The sequence below is a fragment of the Glandiceps talaboti genome, chromosome 21 (genome assembly GCF_964340395.1).
Source record: "Glandiceps talaboti chromosome 21, keGlaTala1.1, whole genome shotgun sequence".
Lineage (NCBI taxonomy): Eukaryota > Metazoa > Hemichordata > Enteropneusta > Spengelidae > Glandiceps > Glandiceps talaboti.
The window spans coordinates 4,776,861-4,797,524 of NC_135569.1; the positions used below are offsets into that span (position 1 = coordinate 4,776,861).

General features: G+C 36.0%; 2 protein-coding genes across 3 annotated transcripts; one reads left to right on the forward strand and one right to left on the reverse strand.

The window, feature by feature from the left end:
• Positions 1 to 298: 298 nt before the first annotated feature.
• On the reverse strand, positions 299 to 11,272 carry LOC144451135 (myeloid leukemia factor 1-like). 2 transcript variants are annotated; one of them, XM_078141909.1, is made up of 8 exons: positions 10,978 to 11,272; positions 9,811 to 9,952; positions 8,769 to 8,861; positions 7,952 to 8,065; positions 7,155 to 7,227; positions 6,868 to 6,954; positions 6,279 to 6,411; positions 299 to 4,586 (listed from the first exon to the last, which is right to left on the reverse strand). In XM_078141909.1, exons 1-8 carry the CDS (start codon positions 11,034 to 11,036, stop codon positions 4,463 to 4,465), a joined length of 825 nt encoding a protein of 274 aa, XP_077998035.1. In that variant the 5' UTR covers positions 11,037 to 11,272; the 3' UTR covers positions 299 to 4,462. The 2 variants fall into 2 exon arrangements, with proteins under 2 accessions (XP_077998035.1, XP_077998034.1); XM_078141908.1 differs by having other exon boundaries at positions 7,952 to 8,068; positions 10,978 to 11,268.
• A 158-nt stretch (positions 11,273 to 11,430) lies between these two features.
• On the forward strand, positions 11,431 to 19,574 carry LOC144451453 (myeloid leukemia factor 1-like). Its single transcript, XM_078142291.1, has 7 exons — positions 11,431 to 11,589; positions 13,472 to 13,622; positions 14,437 to 14,589; positions 15,087 to 15,218; positions 16,210 to 16,282; positions 16,608 to 16,694; positions 17,116 to 19,574. Exons 1-7 carry the CDS (start codon positions 11,549 to 11,551, stop codon positions 17,277 to 17,279), a joined length of 801 nt encoding a protein of 266 aa, XP_077998417.1. The 5' UTR covers positions 11,431 to 11,548; the 3' UTR covers positions 17,280 to 19,574.
• Positions 19,575 to 20,664: the final 1,090 nt, after the last annotated feature.

Genomic DNA, 20,664 nt, shown 5'->3' on the forward strand with positions numbered 1-20,664 from the left:
CATCATCACATTAATGCTCCAATAGCATTAAAATACTGCTGTCAATGGTAAGAACAGAATGTTGTGCTAGGTGTTTGACTATACAGTGGAGAGAGATTACAGAAAACTGAGCCAAACATGTAAGTTCAAGACTAAGTAAACAGCACCCGATACAAAATACTGTCATGCCATTGTTTAAATTCAGTAAACAGTGCCCTCTACAGGTCACTGTCAACTCTACAAGAGTCTAGATTTTTGCACACTATCAAAGAATGGACAAGGACAGAGATTTGTGTTGTTGTTTTTTTAATTGTGTATTTGTTGTTTGCTTTACCCAAACAAACAGAGAACTATTCTGTATTAATTCATACATTACAAGTCTTTCAAAAAGCTAAATATAACAATAAAACAACTATACACTCTAAGCATAGACCCTTGGATCCACCAAGATTGGTGGAGGGTCTATGCTCTATGGGAACATTTCCAGTTCAAATCTTGAAGTCTTGATTACAATTCTCAGAAGCAAGTTGACTCACGATATTGCTATGGAAAATTAGCTACAGGAAAAGTAAGATAGACACAAACTAAAACTACTGTTGTAGTACATACACAATATCACAAGTGGATGATAGCGATGCCTTAATTATGTAGATATAATCACCCTGTAATCAAGATAGTGTAGACACTGAATGAGATTTACTGTGCACCCACTTGAGGGACACTTGCTATCAGAAATACCACCCTACTATGAGTGTAAATGATCACCAGAAGTCGATAGCTTAAAGTGGCCATATGGATGAGGATTTGATATTTATTTTGGATTTTTAATTTATAAAACAATTTTATCATGGCTTCCTACTTGAAAAATCAATGTGAAACAACATATGCCAAGTCTTTGTTTGTAACTCAATAAATTGGAAAAGCTTAATAAACGTGTAAAATCTTTGTTATTGTACGTACAATAACAAACTTTTTACGTATGTTTTAGCTTTTTGCTAAGTATTGAGTTACAAACAAAGACTTGGCATATGTTGTTTCACATTGATTTTTCAAGTAGGAAGCCATGATAAAATTGTTTTATAAATTAAAAATCCAAAATAAATACCCAATTCTCATCCATATGGCCACTTTAATATCAACATGCTTCAATGATAGTTTTAGTTTGTCTCTGTGTTAGATTCCCTCTAGTTGATCTGCCATTGCCATACGACAAGTCAAGACACACAGTGGGGAATGTCACTGCAAATAAAGGCATGTTCTTAAATTTCAGATTCTGGAGAATCATTTCATGACTTCACATTACGTACATTTCACACAATTACCAAGAAACACCCAAGTTCTGATTACTTCGGATGAGCTCTCAGAATACCCATGGTTCATCCCATAACTATGCATATTTATGAAGTCCCATGATGCAACAGTGATCCAGTGTGAGAACACTGAAGGTAAACTGGGGTTGCAATCATGTGAAATTTATGCGAAGTGAAATTATGAAGTGACTCTCCCAGACCCAAAGTTGATGAATTCGCCTTTATTTCCCGGAGTGGTGTTCAACTTTAAATTGAACCGTTTCAGGTCATTGTTCCTGAGACAGTGCTCTATTTTAGTCATGTTTCATTTCATAGAGTTCACTATTAAGTCATCTTTGAATAATCGAGGCGTTATGACTACGATATCTGCCTCTTAATTATCTGCCTTGAAGGAAAGTCATTGAAACTCATATAGCATAGAGCACCCTCAACAGTTACAACCTGTCATTATCCATCAGCAAACTGACCAATCACAGAGTTCCTTTCATACTTTCAATGTTAACTGCTTTTCCAATATGGCTGCCTACGTTTATCAATTTCACTTCAAAGTTTTAGAAAGGTGACATAAAGATGTTACAACTTCTTCAAAAGCAAAGCATCCAAAACAGGTTGAACGAAGAAAAATATTGGGACATAACAACTAACTGTTATATATTAATGTCATGAAATTAATATTATGTCAAAATCATAATAAAAGAATCATTTGTGGATAGACGCATTATGATACACGTGTCATGCCATGCCTATCTGATGCACGAGAGCGCTCCGTCATGGCATACCTTACAGACGCATTGTTAAGATGTGTCATGCCATGCCTATCTGATGCACGAGGGCAGTGTGGTATGACACCTGACCTGAAATAACACATCTGACCCATGGCATGATACCTGACCCAAAAGATGACATTTGACACGTTATGACAAATGACTCAGGTATGACCTGATCTATGGTATGACAAATGACTCAAGTATGACCTGACCTATGGTATGACATATGACCCAAAACATGACATCTGACCCATAGTAAGATACTGGAATTGAAATATGACCCATGGCATGATACCTGACCTGAAATGACACCTGACCCAAAGTATGATACCTGACAACAAATTACATCTGACCCTTTACGACGCTTCACTTGATTTCATCTGACATCTGACCCATAGTATGATACCCGACATGAAAAGACATCTCACCCTTTAGTATACTTTACTTGATGTCACCTAACCCATAAAATGACCTGTATCTAAATCTGGATACTAAAAACATAGCGCCAATGGCATTGTAGCACAACTGTAGAATTTAGCAACAACTGGAGGGTTTGATTACTGGGACATCATTCAGTCGCAGTAATTTGATTCATACTCATCACGGTTGTCACACAGGTAGAAGACACTGTTGCTGGTTTGTTGCCACGGGCATGTTTGTGGTTGGTATGTATATTTTTGTATATATTTTAGAATGTGCATTCACTTGACTACCCCTAGTATATTTTAAGATAGGAGTTTTTGACTAAAAACGTGCAGATTAACAATTTAGTAATAATTTGTGGAACAGTTTTTAATCAGGGAACCTCAAAAACATTCAAACCAAATTTCAGACTCATTCATCATTTTTTTTTTGGGTGTGTTTTATTTTCTTGAAACCAAAAATCACATCTTTTTAGATAATATGATAATCTCGTTTTGAACATTTGCTCACCTTGACACAAATTATTACCACACCCTATTACAGATCTATAGCGACATAATAGCCCTTTACTTCCTCAACTCCCTGGGGAGCATACAATCCATTCCAGCCTCTATAAGCGCATGGGATTAAAACACTCACATTACAACCTCTATCCTATCAGGTCCCCAATTATACAGCTGGGTTGACTGAGGCACAATTGTGGTTCAAATCTTGCCCAAGGACTTTAGCCATTCAGAAACAAACGGCAGCGACGGGGCTCAAACCTGCAACCTGCAGATTCAAAGCCGTCCACTCTAACCATTCGTCCATCATGATTCCACATCTACTGGTACACAGACATCCATACACACAGACACTTTACCATGACTATAGCACTACTGTACCGCTGCTCAGTGCTAACAAATTGTATTTGAACATGACAAGGAAATACATTGTTCATCCCTGATAGTAATAACAGAATATAGAACTTTGACATCACAAGAAAAAAGTTACATATTGAAGCTAGAGATAATCAGATTACATAGAGTTGATTTATGAAAAAATAATAATAAATACACAGTTTTTGAATTCATCATATTTTCTTAATTAAAGCCACACTAGCTGCAACTGGGATGTGTTTTTTTGAAAATTTGTTTTGAAAATGTTTTCTTAGGTACAATAACTTTCGTGTAATATCATACACCGTGAACAGTATTGCATAACCCGTGGGTAAAGACATTTTTTGTAGCTGTATACATGAAAATCAAATCAAGTTGATTTTTGGGTGCGGACCCAAAAATCAGTGCCCTCAATGGCGATCATGATTTCAACCTGTTTCTGTACTGCTTATGGATAATATACATTACGCTATAAAAAAAAGAATTGTTTCTGGTCAGGACATTTTGTCTAAAGTGGTGCGATGATGCAATTTTTTTTTTTTTTTTTTTTATTCTCAACAAACCTGTCACTTATCTACTATTTATGACAGTTACTGTTCTTTTTATTTAGTACTTTAGAGCAAGTGTGTATGTAGGGCAAACGTTATTTGTTTGTTCATGCTTGCCTCTGCAGTTGTCTTCACTAAAGTAGGGAGGGTTATTTTTTTTGTTTCCCCTGGATGTGCAGACTGCATGGGCTTGAAAAACAATTCTTTCTTTTTTGGCCTTAACATAGAAAATGTGTAATCATTGGTATTTTAACACTTTCCAGTGAATATATTGTGGTTGCCTGATTGGAAAAATGGTAGTCCAGTTATGCCAGTACAGTTTGAACATGGTGACAGATTCAAAATCAATGCTCAAGATTTAAACTTGCTACTACTACTACTACACTACCGACAGACTCTAGTAATATTAACACTAATTAACAAATACACTGTCTTTGTATAAATAATCGACCAATTTTTAGTGAATATATCTTTGATTGTTTAATGAAAAAAAAGTGCCAGTTGCAGCTAGAGTAGGTTAAGATGTACATATATAAACTAAATGTTCACATTTTTCATTAATCTTCTTTAGATGAATCTTCTTTGTCAGATTCCTCTTTACTGGGATTATAATCTTTCCTTGGTTTTTTTCTTGGTTCTTCATATCCGGGAGGGCTTCTTTCTCTATGGTGGTGTTTATATCTGTAAGAAATGATACAAAATACACAGAATTGATATTCTTTTATTCCCAGAAATATAAATATATATAATACATTTGATTTATGATAAATGATTATATGATACCAGGAAATGGGGATTAGAGGTAGTTGACTTGCAACTATTTATACTAATCTACTTGCCATAATTGGGTAAACTCTGCCAGGGTGTGATATGGAAAAGTATGCCTTAGTGTTACAAATTCTATTTTAGGTAACAAAAATAGGTCTTTCCAAATTTACCATGGTGGCACTCTACTTCCTGTCTGTGTGTACCTTGGGGGTATACATGGTATAGGTTACTGGGTTAATCATAGAGCACTGCTGCTTTCCTTGATGTCTGAACAATACACAAAAAACCTCCCTGATTATACTAACTTCTACAGAATACCTGGGGACAAAGCTCTTAAGAAATGGTACAATGAGGTGATGATACCCCCAATTTGAGTGAGGGCGCTGTATTCTCAATTTCCTGTCTTCAGTCTGTAATGGCCTATTCATTCAAAGAACTGAAACCGAGCTTTTCAGAATACTAAGACAGACACAATTAAAACCATTATTCCATGCACAAGCCAGGTTCAACAAAAAATATGGAATATATACTCTAGTCATTCTACATCACGACAACGTGCATCTATGTCATAACAACGTCACTGGTTGTGCTGTGTTCGAAATATGAGTCAAAACATTCAAAACTGCCATTACTTTCGGAAGTTTCTGTGATTTTTCTTTGATAATACTGGCGCTGGTATAATTATGTTATTATCCCAATATCTTCTTCATTCAGCTGGAAAATACTTGTGACCTACGGATTGTTACTACAAGTCACCGGACAAGTAGTGACAACCCTTAGGTCATGAGTAATTTTCCTGACTAAATAAAGAACAATATTGGGGAAATTTCATCAAATTATTGCTCACTGTGGTAGATACCCAAGTGGGTGATAGTTGAGCCTTTGTTGTGTGAATATAATCACCCTGTGATCAAGACAGGTAAACACTGGAAGTCCCCTAGGTGTGCACTACAAGATTATAGAAGTCATCACAAGTGTTACCCTACTGTGAATACAATTCAACCAATGTCCACTCAATTGCTGATACCAGCATGTAGTCATAATTTGTATCTATCGATAGTTTACAGAAAGCTTGGCTGTTCAGCAGCGAATTGAATTCAAAATTTTATGTATTACTTTTAAATTCATAAATGGATTTGCACCATCTTATTTAAGTGAATTGCTGACAAAACGAGCCACTAGTCGTACCCTTCATTCTTAATCCAATGGTACCATAAATTTACACCAGCCTATTGGCAGTACTACGTATTACGGTAACCAAGCTTTTTCAATCTGATCCCATCGTCTACTTAATGCCTTGCCATCACCAATCTGAGTTGCTTCTTCATTCACCAGTTTTAAAAGCAGTCTGAAAACTTACCTTTTAAAGTTGTTTTATAACTAGTCATTATACTTATTTGCAAGTGAACCTTTTTACTAATACGTTTCTAATATTGGGACATTTTTAACATTTTTATTTTCAAATAGTGTATTTTTGTTGTGTTGTATGTCTGTTTTTATTTTTCCAATAAGTTGTACAGCATCATGATTATTTTTAATGTAATGTGCTTTATAAGAATTAAAGATTGATTGATTGATTGATTCAGCCAATTCTGAGCTACTTACTCTCTGCCACTGGTGATGGCTAGTCTATCATGTCTGTCATATGGTCGACTTCTGATGGCAGACTGTCTACTGCTACTACTGTGGTAATTACTTGTTTTCTCCTTCCATTCTTGATCAAATGTACGTGCATCACCTGTAACATGAACAAACAAAACACGGTTACCATGGTAACATGTTATTTAACTGCCACACATATAGGCAGAATTTACTCAGTCAAGTTATATTACCGATTATCAATCTTCTCTGTAGTAAAATTAACAAAAGTCACCAAACTAGTTGCAACTGGCACATTTTATTGAAAATGTTTTATCAGATAAAATAACTTATAATCCTGACTAGTATGGAGTTATCTGTGAGTGAACAAATTTTTTGTATGTAAAATACCAAACATTTTACATTTATTCAATCTTTTGCAAAATTCTTGATTTACAAACAAGGACTTGCCATATGTTGTTTCACATTGAATTTTCATGTAGGAAGCCATGATGAAATTGTTGTATAAAATAAAAATCCAAAATAAATACCTAATCCTTATCAATATGGCCACTTTAAGGTATATATCTCAACCCCCCCCCCCCCCCCCCCTTACCTTCTTCTATATTATGGAATTCTTGATTTTCCTCTTCCTCTCCTGTTCTTCTGTTTCTTGACTTCCCGATCACATGACCTCTTTCGTCTGAAATCATTTAAATAATAAACAAATTTGCTTTAATATTTCAGATCACACAAAGATTTGAAATTTTGATAGACTGTTCACACAGCAGGTCACTATTCCTATAAAAACACCATCTGGCAAAAAGAAAATATGGATAAATGATGGAAATACAGAGTTTGCAATGAATGGAAAGTCATTGACGTGTGCTTTGTTTAACTTACATATATGATGTCCAATTGACATTTTCTCCACACCAGACTCTGAATCTCTTACGGCTTTTCTTGTTTCTTTGATCTGAAAGTTAAAATCAATATATACAGAATCAAACTTTTGTGGACTATATCATAACTTGTAGTCACCAAGGTCAAATGGTTAGAGTAGCTAGCTTGGAATCTGCAAGTTCAAGTGTTGTTGCTGCATCTAAGATAGTAGTGTCCTGGATGTGATGATAGCTGGACATGATGTGAGGGTAGTTTGCTATAGTGTTGTGGCAGTATTTTGTGTGTGATGGTAGTTAGGTGTGTGTGTGTGTGCTGGTTGCTGGGTATATTGTGTGGTGGTACCGGTAGATGGTATATATAGGTTGGTATAGTGTGGTAGTTTTCTGCGTGTGATGGTAGTTGGGTGTGTGTAGTAATAGCTGGGTATATTGTTTGATGATAGTATGGTATATTGTGATGGTAGTTTTCTGTGTGTTGTGGTAGTTTTCTTCGAGTGATGGTAGATGGGTATAGAGTTTGATGATAGTTTGCTATAGTGTTGTGGTAGTTTCCTGTGTGCAATCATAGTTGGGTATGAGTGACAGTGGTTGGATATTATAGGGTGATGGTAGTGGGTGTGTGTGGTGGTAGCTGGGTATATTGTTTGGTGGTAGATGGTATATTGTGATGGAAATTTTCTGTATGTTGTGGTAGTTTTCTATGTGTGATGGTATATAGGAATACTGTGATGGTGTGTGGTAGTAGTGTGTTGTAGTATTTTGTGTCACCGTAGATGGAAATATGATTTCTAAACTTACCCCTCCAGGTGCTGTTCTGGTAGAAGATGAGGCATGATAAACTTCACCATTGTTGGAGAATGAGGTGACTGACGATTGGCTGAATGTGTGGGTATGTGGGTTGGGAGCCATTTGCTGCTGTGCAAATAATGAAAACACAAGATTAAATTCTGACATTATATGTGCAGATCCCCTGACAACATACTGGTAGGCACACACACTTGTGAAAATATAGGTGCACATCCTCCGACATTGTGTGCAGATCCCTTGACAATACAGATATACATTCACATTCCCCTGATGATATAGGTGCAGATCCCCTGACAATACACATATACATCCATATTCCCCTGATGATATAGGTGCAGATCCCCTCACAATACACATATACATTCACATTCCCCTGATGATATAGGTGCAGATCCCCTGACAATACACATATACATTCACATTCCCCTGATGATATAGGTGCAGATCCCCTGACAATACACATATACATTCACATTCCCCTGATGATATAGGTGCAGATCCCCTCACAATACACATATACATTCACATTCCCCTGATGATATAGGTGCAGATCCCCTGACAATACACATATACATTCACATTCCCCTGATGATATAGGTGCAGATCCCCTGACAATATACACGTACATGCACTCTCCTCTGACAACATAGATGCAGAATCCCCTGAAAATATACATTGTAGGTATAGACACATGAAGTCTCCATAAAGCATATATGGATCACCAGATATGGGACAGTTTTTGTTATTTTTAACAACAAGTAGACAAACACAAAGTTACAACTTACTACTGTACTACCAGTATACTTACAAAGTTTGGCTGCATGTTCATCATCATCATACTATTCATGTTAAGGAACGAATTATCAAACATAGTGTATGGCTGTGCTACCATAGCACCACCCTGTAAAATGCAAACAAAAACAACCATAGGTCAATTCTCCAATATTTTTCTTCATTCAGCCAAGGAAAATACAAGTAACCTAAGGGACTCTGTCTCTATGAGTCTTAAGAGATGAGTAGTGACAAAGCCCCTTAGGTCATGAGTATTTCCTGCTGAATGAAACAAAATACTGCTTTGATTTATTCAATTATACCTTCACATGCATAATTTATTAAATATTAAGAAAAATATGGTGATTTCAAACACACTGAATCATAATTCATAAAGTATCCTTTATCAACACAGATAATCTTAAGAATCACACTAATGTTGGTTTTTATATAGCAGTTTCTCACTCTGTGCTCAAAGCACTTTACAATTATTACCCCTGGCATGGATCTATAGCACCACAACGGCCCTTTACTTCCTCAATTTCTGGGGGAGCATACAATCCATTGCAGCCTTTATAAGCACATAGGATTAAAGCATTCACATTGCAACCTCTATCCTACCAGGTCCCCAATTATACAGCTGGGTTGACCGAGGCACAGTTGTGGTTCAAATCTTGCCCAAGGACTTTAGCCACTCGGAAACAAACGGCAGCGATGGGACTCAAACCTGCGAAATGCAGATTCCAAGCTGGCCACTCTACCCATTCACCCATCATGACTCTATTAGGTACTATGAGTGATACCAGAACACTGTTTTCACCAGTGTTCCCTCTAAGTCATGGTCAGTGTGCCCTCCAACCCAAATTGACATGCCACTGACGCACACAATTTCTAGTGATGCACCAAAATTTGGTGTTTCCCTATCTCTTACTATGTGGTGACCAGTGTGCCTTCTAAGACAATTTGACGTGCCACTGATGCATACAATTTCGAGTGACACACCAAAATTTGGTGTTTCCCTATCTCTTACTAAGTGGACCATGAGAGAGAACAATGCAAACAGTTAGATTTTGATTTACCAGTGTGGGATGTACTGGTTGCCTTCTCATATGAGGTGCTCCCATAACGGTTCCATCAGATATTGCATTGAAGGGGCTTGGAGGAAACAAGGAAGGAAAACCAAAGTCATTGAAGACTGCACTCATCTGACGTTGTTGCTCCCTGAAAAAAACAACACAAAATCTCATTGCAAAATTAAACACAAGATAACGTTGATAATATGATGGAGACTGTGACATTTGGGATATTAGAATACAGGATAAAGTTGATAAAATGATGGAAACTGTGATATTAGGGTTAGGGATGTTAGAATACAGGATAAAGTTGATAAAATGATGAAGACTGTGACATTAGGGTTAGGGATGTTAGAATACAGGATAAAGTTTATAAAATGAAGGAGACTGTGACATTAGGGTTAGGGATGTTAGAATACAGGATAAAGTGATGAACTGGATGACAGAGGAATTAAGCCAGTGTGAAATTATCACACTTGTGGTTGGGTACCATCCGGTATGCTTCAGGAGTGTTTGATTTCTCTGTGTTACTAATCTTGTTGACTGATATTTCTTTGTGTTTTGTGATTTTAAAGGTTCACTTTGAAAAAGGATTAAACATACAGTACGATGTGATAAACAGTTGTTGACAAAATTATAGGAAAAGATGGCCCAGAACAAAAGAATAATCCTATGTAATCCTCATGGCTCCACTGATAAGATAACACTAATGTAAGAACCTGGGATTGAAACCCTGGCCTTTAATCATCGAGTACATTTTGTTTGTTTTACTTTAAGTGATAATTGTTTTGTGTACTATATAAATTAAGAGATCATAGATAAATAAACAATGCAGTGACCAGAAAGTGCACATGTAAAAACGGAGTTGTTGAAAGAGGATTAACAAAAGATTTTGACCTGAGGGTTTTACGAATGGTTCACCTCGTCTCGTGTACATTGTGTTCTAGGTATAGTCGTCATACACTATTAGTATTAATATCATGATTATATAAACCATTTTTAACACGTTTAGGTGTGAAGCCATACTAAAGACAAAATATTGTACCCTATTACTATAATACAGACATATTGATAAGGAACACAACAGAGTGATGTGTGACCCCTTCAACGAAACTAGAACATCATGACATTTTTCAAAACTGAATCAGACGTAGCGAAAATAAACAAGCTTACCTAAACTCGGCAAAGAATGGGTCATTTTCGAAACCGCCGAACATACTTCGGCCGTACATTTTGATACAACTGGCGAAGTGTGGACTTTCCTCCTGGAATGCAAGTAATTAGGGGATAAAAATCCCCGTTTTAAACGGATGTGTTGAGGTGTACGTTACGGCTGTTGTAGTCTTTCACTGTTCGAATACTCCGAGTTTCACGATAATATTTACGAATACATGTACACAGCTGCAACGCAATTTGTGACAATTGTGCGCATGTGCAATTTACTACCCTCGTTCGTTCAAACATATTTTTTTCACTATATCAAAATATGAAAATATTTACACAATATGTCTAATTTACTGAAAACTAATGATTTGTGAGCGAAATTAAAATACATTGTGTTAATATTACGCCTGAATATTATTGGCGTAGTGTGCATCCGTTAGAGGGCGCTGTTTATGAGACTACTGGAAAATTCTGGAGTCAGTCGATTTCCCTATCCTGGCGTTGCAAACTCCGGTTGCATCGTTTGGTGTTGTTTACTTAGAAGGTAGTCTATTTTGCGGTTAAAATAATTCCTAACACTATGCTGGGAGACTTCGAAGACCCCTTCTTCAGTGATTTCGGGTAAGCAAAACTAAATGTTGTGTAGTTTTTTATAAGTTATTAAAAGTACGTAAATCATACACTTCAGTGTCAGTGGTTTTCATGGCCCTAATGTACCAACAGTAGCAAGTTTTATATAATATGTTCGGTATTCGGATAAGATTTACAAATGCACAAGGCTGTCATTATGTAGGTAAGACGATCGAGCGATCAAGGATTCAGGAGCTACGACAATTTTGTCCAAAATCTTGATGAAAACTTAAAAGAACGTTTTGACATTTCGTGTATCTAAGGACGCTATGCCGTAACGAAGCTAGCGTCGGAAATCGGACCACGAAGATCAAGTACCGTAACTCACTGTCGACAGTGACACGTATGGGTACAACTTGCGGATGTTTTGTTTACCCATTTACTTTTAACACTGTCTAAAACTCGCTTTGTTTATTTGTTCTAATATACTTCCGTGATCGTAGATTTTCCTCTTTGCAAATTGCAAATGCAAAAAATCAATATATTGCATAACTGCATGTCGGACCTTTAATAGCAAGTATTGTATACAAAACAAAAATAACACGTGAACGTAAACGCGAGCCTTCAAGTTCAACAAATTACTTGGAAACCATTTGTATACACCAAGAGAATTCTTCCACATGGAAGTTTATCATCAGAAATTAAAATATGTGTATATTTACTTCTATCATCAAAATTATGATCACAAAGTACTTTGCTGTAATTAGTATATTGATAAGTACAAGAATCAGGTGATGGAAATAAAATAATTTTCTATAATTGAGCCAGAACTTAAAGAATCTTCGATTTGCAGCTATCTTGACCCATGGAAAGAGTTCCACTGATTGCCACACTCATTTATAGTGTTCATATCAAGTGTAAAATAACCCTGGTTCATTTATACTGAATAATTAAATCACTAAACGATCAAGGTCCATAGTAAATTGAAACATCACATTCGTTTGCAATTTACCATTCCAAAGTAACTATATTGTACTGTCCTCTTGATTATTGGAACCATGAATAATATATTCTCCAACTCTGGTTCAATTATCCATTTAAGCCAACTGTGTTGTGTTCTAATGTTTTGAATTTGTAGATAATGTTGCTAGGTGACGATAAGACCACATAAAATGTCTGCTAAGTGAATGGCAGGAGTGAGTGATACCATCACAACTGACAATTACTGTATAAATCTCATTGAGATCTATGTTTTTTAAGGATATCTTAAAATGTACATGAAACAGTCTTAATTTCTTTACCTTCTTACTAGTATCTTCTTTATTTAGTCCAAGGTTTGTATTCCTAAATATTACATGTATCAACCATAAAAGTTACAAAATTAGTTGCTTCTCTAAGTCTAGTCTTTACCCACCACCTGACTGAGTTTGAATTACCAACGATCATCACACAAACACATGAGAGGTATCAACTTGTTAGGGAAACCCTAATGTAATGTTTACTACTGAAACAATCACAATGCAACTGTCCAAAGTCTGTCCCTATTGATATGCAAATTAAAAGTACTTCACTGAGGAATTCTCTGGAAGGGGCTGGAGTGACTCAATATTATTTTTAGGCTAAAATAAACATTATTAGCTAAAGAAATCATTACTATTTCATTTTACATAATATGAATGCTATAATGAATGTAACTCATACTGAAATATTAAGGTTTACTTGTGGTTACAGGTTGTATTTGACCCTTAGGGCTTGACCTCAGTTGACACACTTTATAATTTACAGTCACACTCTTGCCATTGGTGGCGCTCTTCAAATCCAGCATATTCTGAGTTACATAATACAGCGCCACCAACGGTGGAATGTGACACACAGTAAAATGATTGCTTCATCATAATTAGTAATATTGTAACATTAATCTCCTCAATGACAGGGATAGGCACAGAGATTTTGACAGAATGATGGAGCAGTTTGATAGAGCTCTAGGTGCTCCATTTCATCACGGTGGCTTGAGATCTTTGACTGATTCCAGACAAAGAGCACTTACTGATGGACAAGAAGGGAGAAGACCAATCGGCAAAAAGGTAGAAAACCATTCTAATATTGTTTGTTTAGTCATGAAAATGTTATTTGGATGATGTATTTCTTATTCATGGTAGTTTACTACTTTTAATTAAACTACTACTACTAGTCGGTGAGTGTCGGAATTTTAGAGACAGTTTCACCCATTCTATTCTGTTCTCCATCATGTTTTCCAAGTCTTCTTGCAGCAGCCCGATATCCATCGCAACAATGTTAGGGAAAGTGTATTTCTGTCTGCCTCGGTTCTTTCTACCATGTTTGGGTGACACCACAGGACAAGTTTGGATACTGGGTCCTTTGTATTTATGTAGGAATGCCCAGCAAGCTTGAGGCGTCTTTTATTAAAAGTCATTACCATTAGATAGAGCATATCAAAGTTACTGTTAATGGGGAACAACATAGTCTAAGGTATGCCATGACAGAGCGCCCTCACACATCGGTCAACCTCTCCCACAGAGGAGGCCAGTGAGGGCAGAATGACACGACATATCTTACAGTCTAGGACCAACACTCCAGGAAATAAAATAATTTTTATAAATTTTGGGTTCTAGAGAGTCATTTCATGATTGCACACTACATACCCACATGTAATTGCTCCGAAACACCAGTTTGAAACTTGTTCCTCACTCATTGTCCAGTTAATGTCCTTGCCACGGACACACTTTGCCTCATGGGCGTCAGCAGACATGCATATGTGATATGACAATAGCTCCACATAAAACAGAAGGTTTAGTAACAAAAAAACAAGACACACTTTTTTTTTTTAAAATTCAGATTATTTATATGACTTCCTTATTTTTTTTGGAACAATTTCAGGATTCTGGTGCTATGCAGGAGTTTGGTAGCTTTGATGATGGTTTCTCCAGCATGTCAGCAGTAATGGAAGATTTTCATAAAGGTCAAAGGTCAATGATGGAAAGTATGACTCGCCATATGGGTAATATGATGGACAGTGTACACAGAGATAGTGTAAGTCATGATAACTTAATATCTTTAAGCCTTCTATTCCCTGCAATCACATGTTTATATTTTAGTAAAATTACAGGTTTTAAATATCAGATTTCACACCAAAACAGGTATATTTGTTGTATATAAGAAGTCATGGTATAAATGTATTTCATGTGTAAACTTTCTATATTCTAGAAAGAATTCTGTTTTTAGCAGCAAAGTTCTTTTCGAGATGCACATATATGTATGTAAAGGAAGGGAGAGTAACACGTTTTCATCCTTGGCCTATTTTCATGTCTTTGTGTCACCATTCTTTACCACTAGTTGATGTTTCACTCACAGAATAGATTGTCTATAGTGACCTAAACATCTACTCTTACCACCAGATATCAGTCACAAACTTAAGCGCTATTTGATGTTTCTCTCACAGAATAGACTGTCTATAGTGATCCAAATATCCACTCTTACTGCCAGACGTCAGTCACAAACTTTACCGTTATTTGACGTTTCTCTTACAGATTGGACTGTCTAGTGATCCAAGCGCCCACTCTTACCGCCAGACGTCAGTCACACACTACTCCAAGAGTGATAAAGATGAGAGTCCCAAGTATTATCAGGCTACCTCATCAGTCAAAACAGCACCTGGAGGGGTAAGTGTTCTAAATTACAGTTTTATTTCTATGGTCTTGTCATGTTTTCTACTGTATAATATTGAACAAGAAACAAGGCATTGATGTGGCTATTACTGATAAGTATGTCTCTTCTAATCAAGGCTTCAGTTTTCTAAGATAGACACAAACTAAAACTATTGCCGCAGCATGTTGATACAACCGTGATAAGGTACTGCATGGATGTTGGTTTAATTATAGTCTCAGTAGGGAGGCATCTCTGAAAGTTAATCCTCTTTCTCCCTAGTGGGTATTTGTTTTTACACAAATAAGTACAAGTAAGGAGAAAAAGGACTAGTTTTTATCAAGTGTCCACACACATATAAATACACCAGTTCATAGGATGGATGTCACAGAGAGTATTTTACTGATAGCGTTCTATAATATTGCAGTGTACTGTTTTGGGACTTCCAATATTTACACTATCTTGACATGATCCCAGGGTGATTAGATTCACACAACAGAGGAACCACTATCACCCACTTGTGTAATCTACCACATTGAACAACAATAGTTTTAGTTTGTGTCTATCTTTAATAGTAAATTGAAGCCGCGATTACCAGAGTTGTATCAATGTGTTGCTTTCCCTTCAGTACTGTTTAGTAGAGTTGACCACCAGTGGTGCCCGCTAATGATAGCAACATTTTGTTGTTGTGAGTCAAAATGATAAAAACTGGCATTTCTTATGAGTCAATACATAGTAAGAGAGAGGGGGACACCAAATTTTGGCGCATCACTAGAGAATGTATACATCAGTAGCATGTCAAATTGGCTTAGAGGGCACACTGGTGACCACACACAGTTTTTCATATACAAACAGTGCCTTTAAAAGCATTAATTTGGTATACAGCTTTACTCACCATCAGAATAGAAGGTCAGGTGTTAAGTATATTATCAAATCTCATAGCTTTACTTCAGAAATGTATGTAAGTATTGTGATATTGTAACTTGCAATTGCCATTTCCTCTTTCAGATTAAAGAAACGAAAAAAGCATTACGAGATTCTACTACCGGAACTGAGAAAATGGCTGTCGGTCATCACATTGGTGAGTATTTGTACTTCGCTTCTACTCTGGGTCTCAGCAAAGCCTTTTCAGGAACTGTACAAGAGTGTTAGTGACTAAACACACCTACATACATCCATGAAATATGTATTGCACTTGCTACATGTTTGTCCATTTTGGAGAATTCCTGCAAGGGTGTATGGGAAAACCTATTGTGATACTATCACAAATACCCAGTCTCTTTGTCCTGACAAATACAAAGACTGTGTTAAAACTAAGAGAATAGGTTAGGGTTACTTGATTTCTGTTGTAGATTCAGTTGGGCTTATTGTCCATTGATTGCTGTTCCCCAAAATCTCATTTTCAGGTGAGCGTGGCCACGTCATGGAACGATCTCGTAACAGATATTCTGGAGAAGAAAAAGAACATCAGGAGTACCTCAATATGGATGAAAGTAAGAAAGTCTTCTGATGTTTTGAGGAAATTTTGACCAAGGATATGGTTAGCACCAGTCACTATATTCTGAATTTATACTGTATAGAAAAAAGTAGTATTTTTAGCCTGCAGGGACATTGTGGAGAGTGGCTCAATAAATGGGTCACATCTGTCCATATGGCCAACTCTGATAAATATGATAATACCATACACTAGCCAAGATATCATCTTTGAACAGAAAATATGACACTTAAGTGACAATGATGGATTAATACAAGGGGAGGGTCAAAAATGCATTCAAGTAGTTACAGTCGGCAACCTTTGAGTCAAGGTCAGCAATTGTGAAAGGTGGTCGGACCTGACAGCCGCTGACCACCATGAGCCAGACCCTAGTCACTGGTTTTGCTAGGTAAAATTCTTTTCTGTTTGTTTTGTTGCAGAGGAAGCTCCAACCTTTGACCAAGATTGGCGTGACAAGACAAGCAAGTACTTCCCATCTTCCAGAGCTGTCGGTGGTCGTGACTATGACCGTCATGCCACCCGTTATGACCGCCATCGTACAAGGGGCAGAGACAGACTAGCTATTGAATCTAAGAAGTATTGAAAGTCAAAGGAGTGATTTAGGTTGTTTCTATGACTACCATCCATGTCAATAAAGTATAGTTTCTATGACTACCATTCATGTCAATAAAGTATAGTTGCTATGACTACAGTACCATTTATGTCAATAAAGTATAGTTTCTATGACTACACTACCATCCATGTCAATAAAGTATAGTTTCTATGACTACCATTCATGTCAATAAAGTATAGTGCTGTATCAAAGTAAACTTTTGATTCAAACACAAACTTGAAAATTGTTAGCAAAATTTTCAAATGCACATGTGAATCTTTGTCGACCGATATTCAGAAAGAACATATGACATGAGAGTCTACTACTAAAGAGTGTTTGGAAGTTTGTTTTTCCCCTTTGCCTCTGTATAACAATGCTTTATATGCCTTGAATTAGATGTCTTTCCAAAATGATTGCATATTTCTCGAGGACCAGTATGACAAAAAAAGGTTACGTAAGATTGTCCTTTTCTATGTACACACTATGTACAAGTAGCCAATGACATGACAATGACATGATCACTGATTGGTTGGTAAAACAGCTCTGACTGACAGTGACATGATCTCTGATTGGTTGGAAACTAGAATGACAACAAAACCATTGATTTTTTAATGAAACAACTTTGATTTGCAGTGATATTGTCACTGATTTTGTGTTGGTTATCAACCCGTTTGCATTTATTGAAACACTCAAACCAGTTAACTCAGACAGACAGAAGAGTACTGATCCAACAATTACATTCTGTATATTAACGTTTTACATAATGAGTGTCATGGAATTAAAAGTCTTACACTTTTCTCTTACTGTCTTCAAGAAAATTCCAACCCATTCTCTGTTACATCCAAGATAAAAAATATCAGGGGTCACCATGCAAATTTTTATAAATTAGAGGTCAAAATTATATTGGAATTTTACATAATCAATTTTAAAATCGAAAATGGCCACTGAATACTTCTGTGAAATTAAAGATTGTTGATTTTTTTTAGTCTCATTCCTATACTGTATCATTACGATTTATATGTCCACTCACAGTCTAGTCAAAGTTGTTACTCTAGAAGTCCTGAGATGCATGAGATGTAATTTAAAATTCATCCACAGCCACCCTCACAGTCATTAACATCATGTCTTTGTTAATCAATCACAAAATTCTAACCAATAACACAGTCCCTCATAAAGTTAGTGTTTATTGGCAAAGTTATGTAATGTCCAAATATGGTATATTTGTCAGCTCAGGATGCTACTTATACACTGTTTACGTCACTATAGCAGCTGGGGTTCACTGATTGTCGGGATGAACAACTTTCTGTGCTGATTGAGGGACTCTGACGTAGACTGTAGTTAGAAACCACAGTTGGCATCCAGATTAGATTTTTCTGTAATCGGGAGATTCATTTATTATTTAAAAAAAGACCAGGAACAAGTTTTAGTATAGCAATGTTTGGAGAGATGTGAAGACCTTTGATTTTCAGGGAAATGGTCGCAGAAAAATATTCTACCTTTAACTCCAGGATCTAGGAAGAAAGCACCATCAATGATTATCAGGGCCATGAACATACCGATAGTCATCATCAATTTTGAATTTCTTAATCAGTATTATAATCAGTGTTTTTGCTAAGGTTTGGTAACCTTGGTAACAGAGAGGGTTAATCTGGTAAAACTTGTTTAGTTTCACCATACAAGGTACCATCATTTTGATAGGCAACTCTGGTGAAATACTTGAGTATATTTAAAATACTTAAGTGGCAATATAGCTGAGGATTGGGTATTTATTTTGGATTTTTAATGTATAAAACGATTTTATCATGGCTTCCTACTTGACAACTCAATGTGAAATAACATTGACCAAGTCTGTGATTGTAACTCAATACATTGCAATGTGCTAAAAACTGATAAAAATTTTTGTTATTGTATGTACAATAACAAAACTTTTACACATTTATCAGCCTTTCGAAATTTATTGATTTACAAACAAGGACTTGGCGTTTGTTGTGTCACATTGATTTTCCAAGTAGGACGTGATGAAAAAGTTGTTTTAAATAAATTTAAAAAATCCAAAATAAATACCCAATCCTCGTCTATATGGCCACTTTAACAATAACATAATTCATAATTCAAAAGCATAATTCTTTTATCTCATATAATAGTATATATCAAGTATATTGTACATTAAAAGCATAAAAAATATAACTATAGTGTTTTGGATTTAATCCTTCTCTGTATATTTTTGATTACTTTTTATATTGTGAAATATTCATTGTACTCAAAATGTCATGTCGCTTCATTGTATGTTATGCAAAGTTTTACAATAAATATATATTACTGATGCTTATATATCCATTATGTTATGTAGGTGAATATTTTCTATTATATTCATACAGCCTTCAGTGATTGGCTTAGATTGTATCACATGATATGGACTATTGACCCATAGTGACCTCAATTTGCATATGGGGCACTATTTGTCACATTACATATTTGTGTCTGAAATAGTACTGACTTCAAGAGGGCGGGGGGAGGGGGGGGGGGGTTAGAATTGACTATGTTGACCGGTCAACTGTAAAATGGCCTCGCACCATTGGTAACAATATCTGATGGATGTGGAATGTTCTTGCAAAGAATTAGTCATAGGTGAAAATTGACTCCTAAAGTTCTCTTTCCTTTACAGGAATAATACTGAATATGCATTGCTTATTGTCTCCATATTTTCTAAAGCGCCCTTTCTATTTCTAAATATTCGAAAATGCTGTACATGCAGTATAAAAAGATGAAAAACAAACAACAAACAACAAACAAACAAACAAACAAACAAACAAGGTTAAAAAAATACTCTAGCTTATACAGGCAGTCAGTGTAGCCCAATCATCGGATTTTGTAGTGATGCCATCAACAACAGACAAATTTGTAAAGGAAAAATACACATAATACAGTAAAATAGTTGAAACACTTGTCACAATTTTGTGAACATTTCTTATTGAACCAATTATGCTGTATTAAAGTAAGAGTTTTAGATAGTTAACGAGTTTAGTCAATTATCTATGTAAAACTTGGGGTCTGGTACCCTGTTATTTGAACCATGAGCATGTAAACCTGTTCACTGTCTATTACTTGAAGATCAACAAAGAAAATGAACATATTCTTATTTATTTCATATTTCATTTTAGACTAAAAAAGTTAAACACATTGTTTATGATGCGGTCAGACTTAGTAACTCTTACTGTACCACCACTATCTTCAGAAAATAAATCCCTTAAGCTATTGAAACCATCTCTCTGATATGCTAAATGAAGATGTCGATAACACAAACCAGACCCTGCTACTTTCAGAGCCATAGATTTGCTAAGCACTTTGTTATCAACAAGACTAACTAGGGTAGTGT

Bases quoted from the DNA above. Each gene is read 5' to 3' on its own strand.
- LOC144451135 (XM_078141908.1), bottom strand. From the start codon at position 11,036: ATGTACGGCCGAAGTATGTTCGGCGGTTTCGAAAATGACCCATTCTTT. The intron at 6,955-7,154 runs GTAAGTTAAACA...AAATGATTTCAG, and splicing joins GTCAATTGGACATCATATAT to ACGAAAGAGGTCATGTGATC. The intron at 6,412-6,867 runs GTAAGGGGGGGG...TTCATGTTACAG, and splicing joins ATTCCATAATATAGAAGAAG to GTGATGCACGTACATTTGAT.
- LOC144451453 (XM_078142291.1), top strand. From the start codon at position 11,549: ATGCTGGGAGACTTCGAAGACCCCTTCTTCAGTGATTTCGG. The intron at 13,623-14,436 runs GTAGAAAACCAT...GAACAATTTCAG, and splicing joins GAAGACCAATCGGCAAAAAG to GATTCTGGTGCTATGCAGGA. The intron at 14,590-15,086 runs GTAAGTCATGAT...TTTCTCTTACAG, and splicing joins ACAGTGTACACAGAGATAGT to ATTGGACTGTCTAGTGATCC.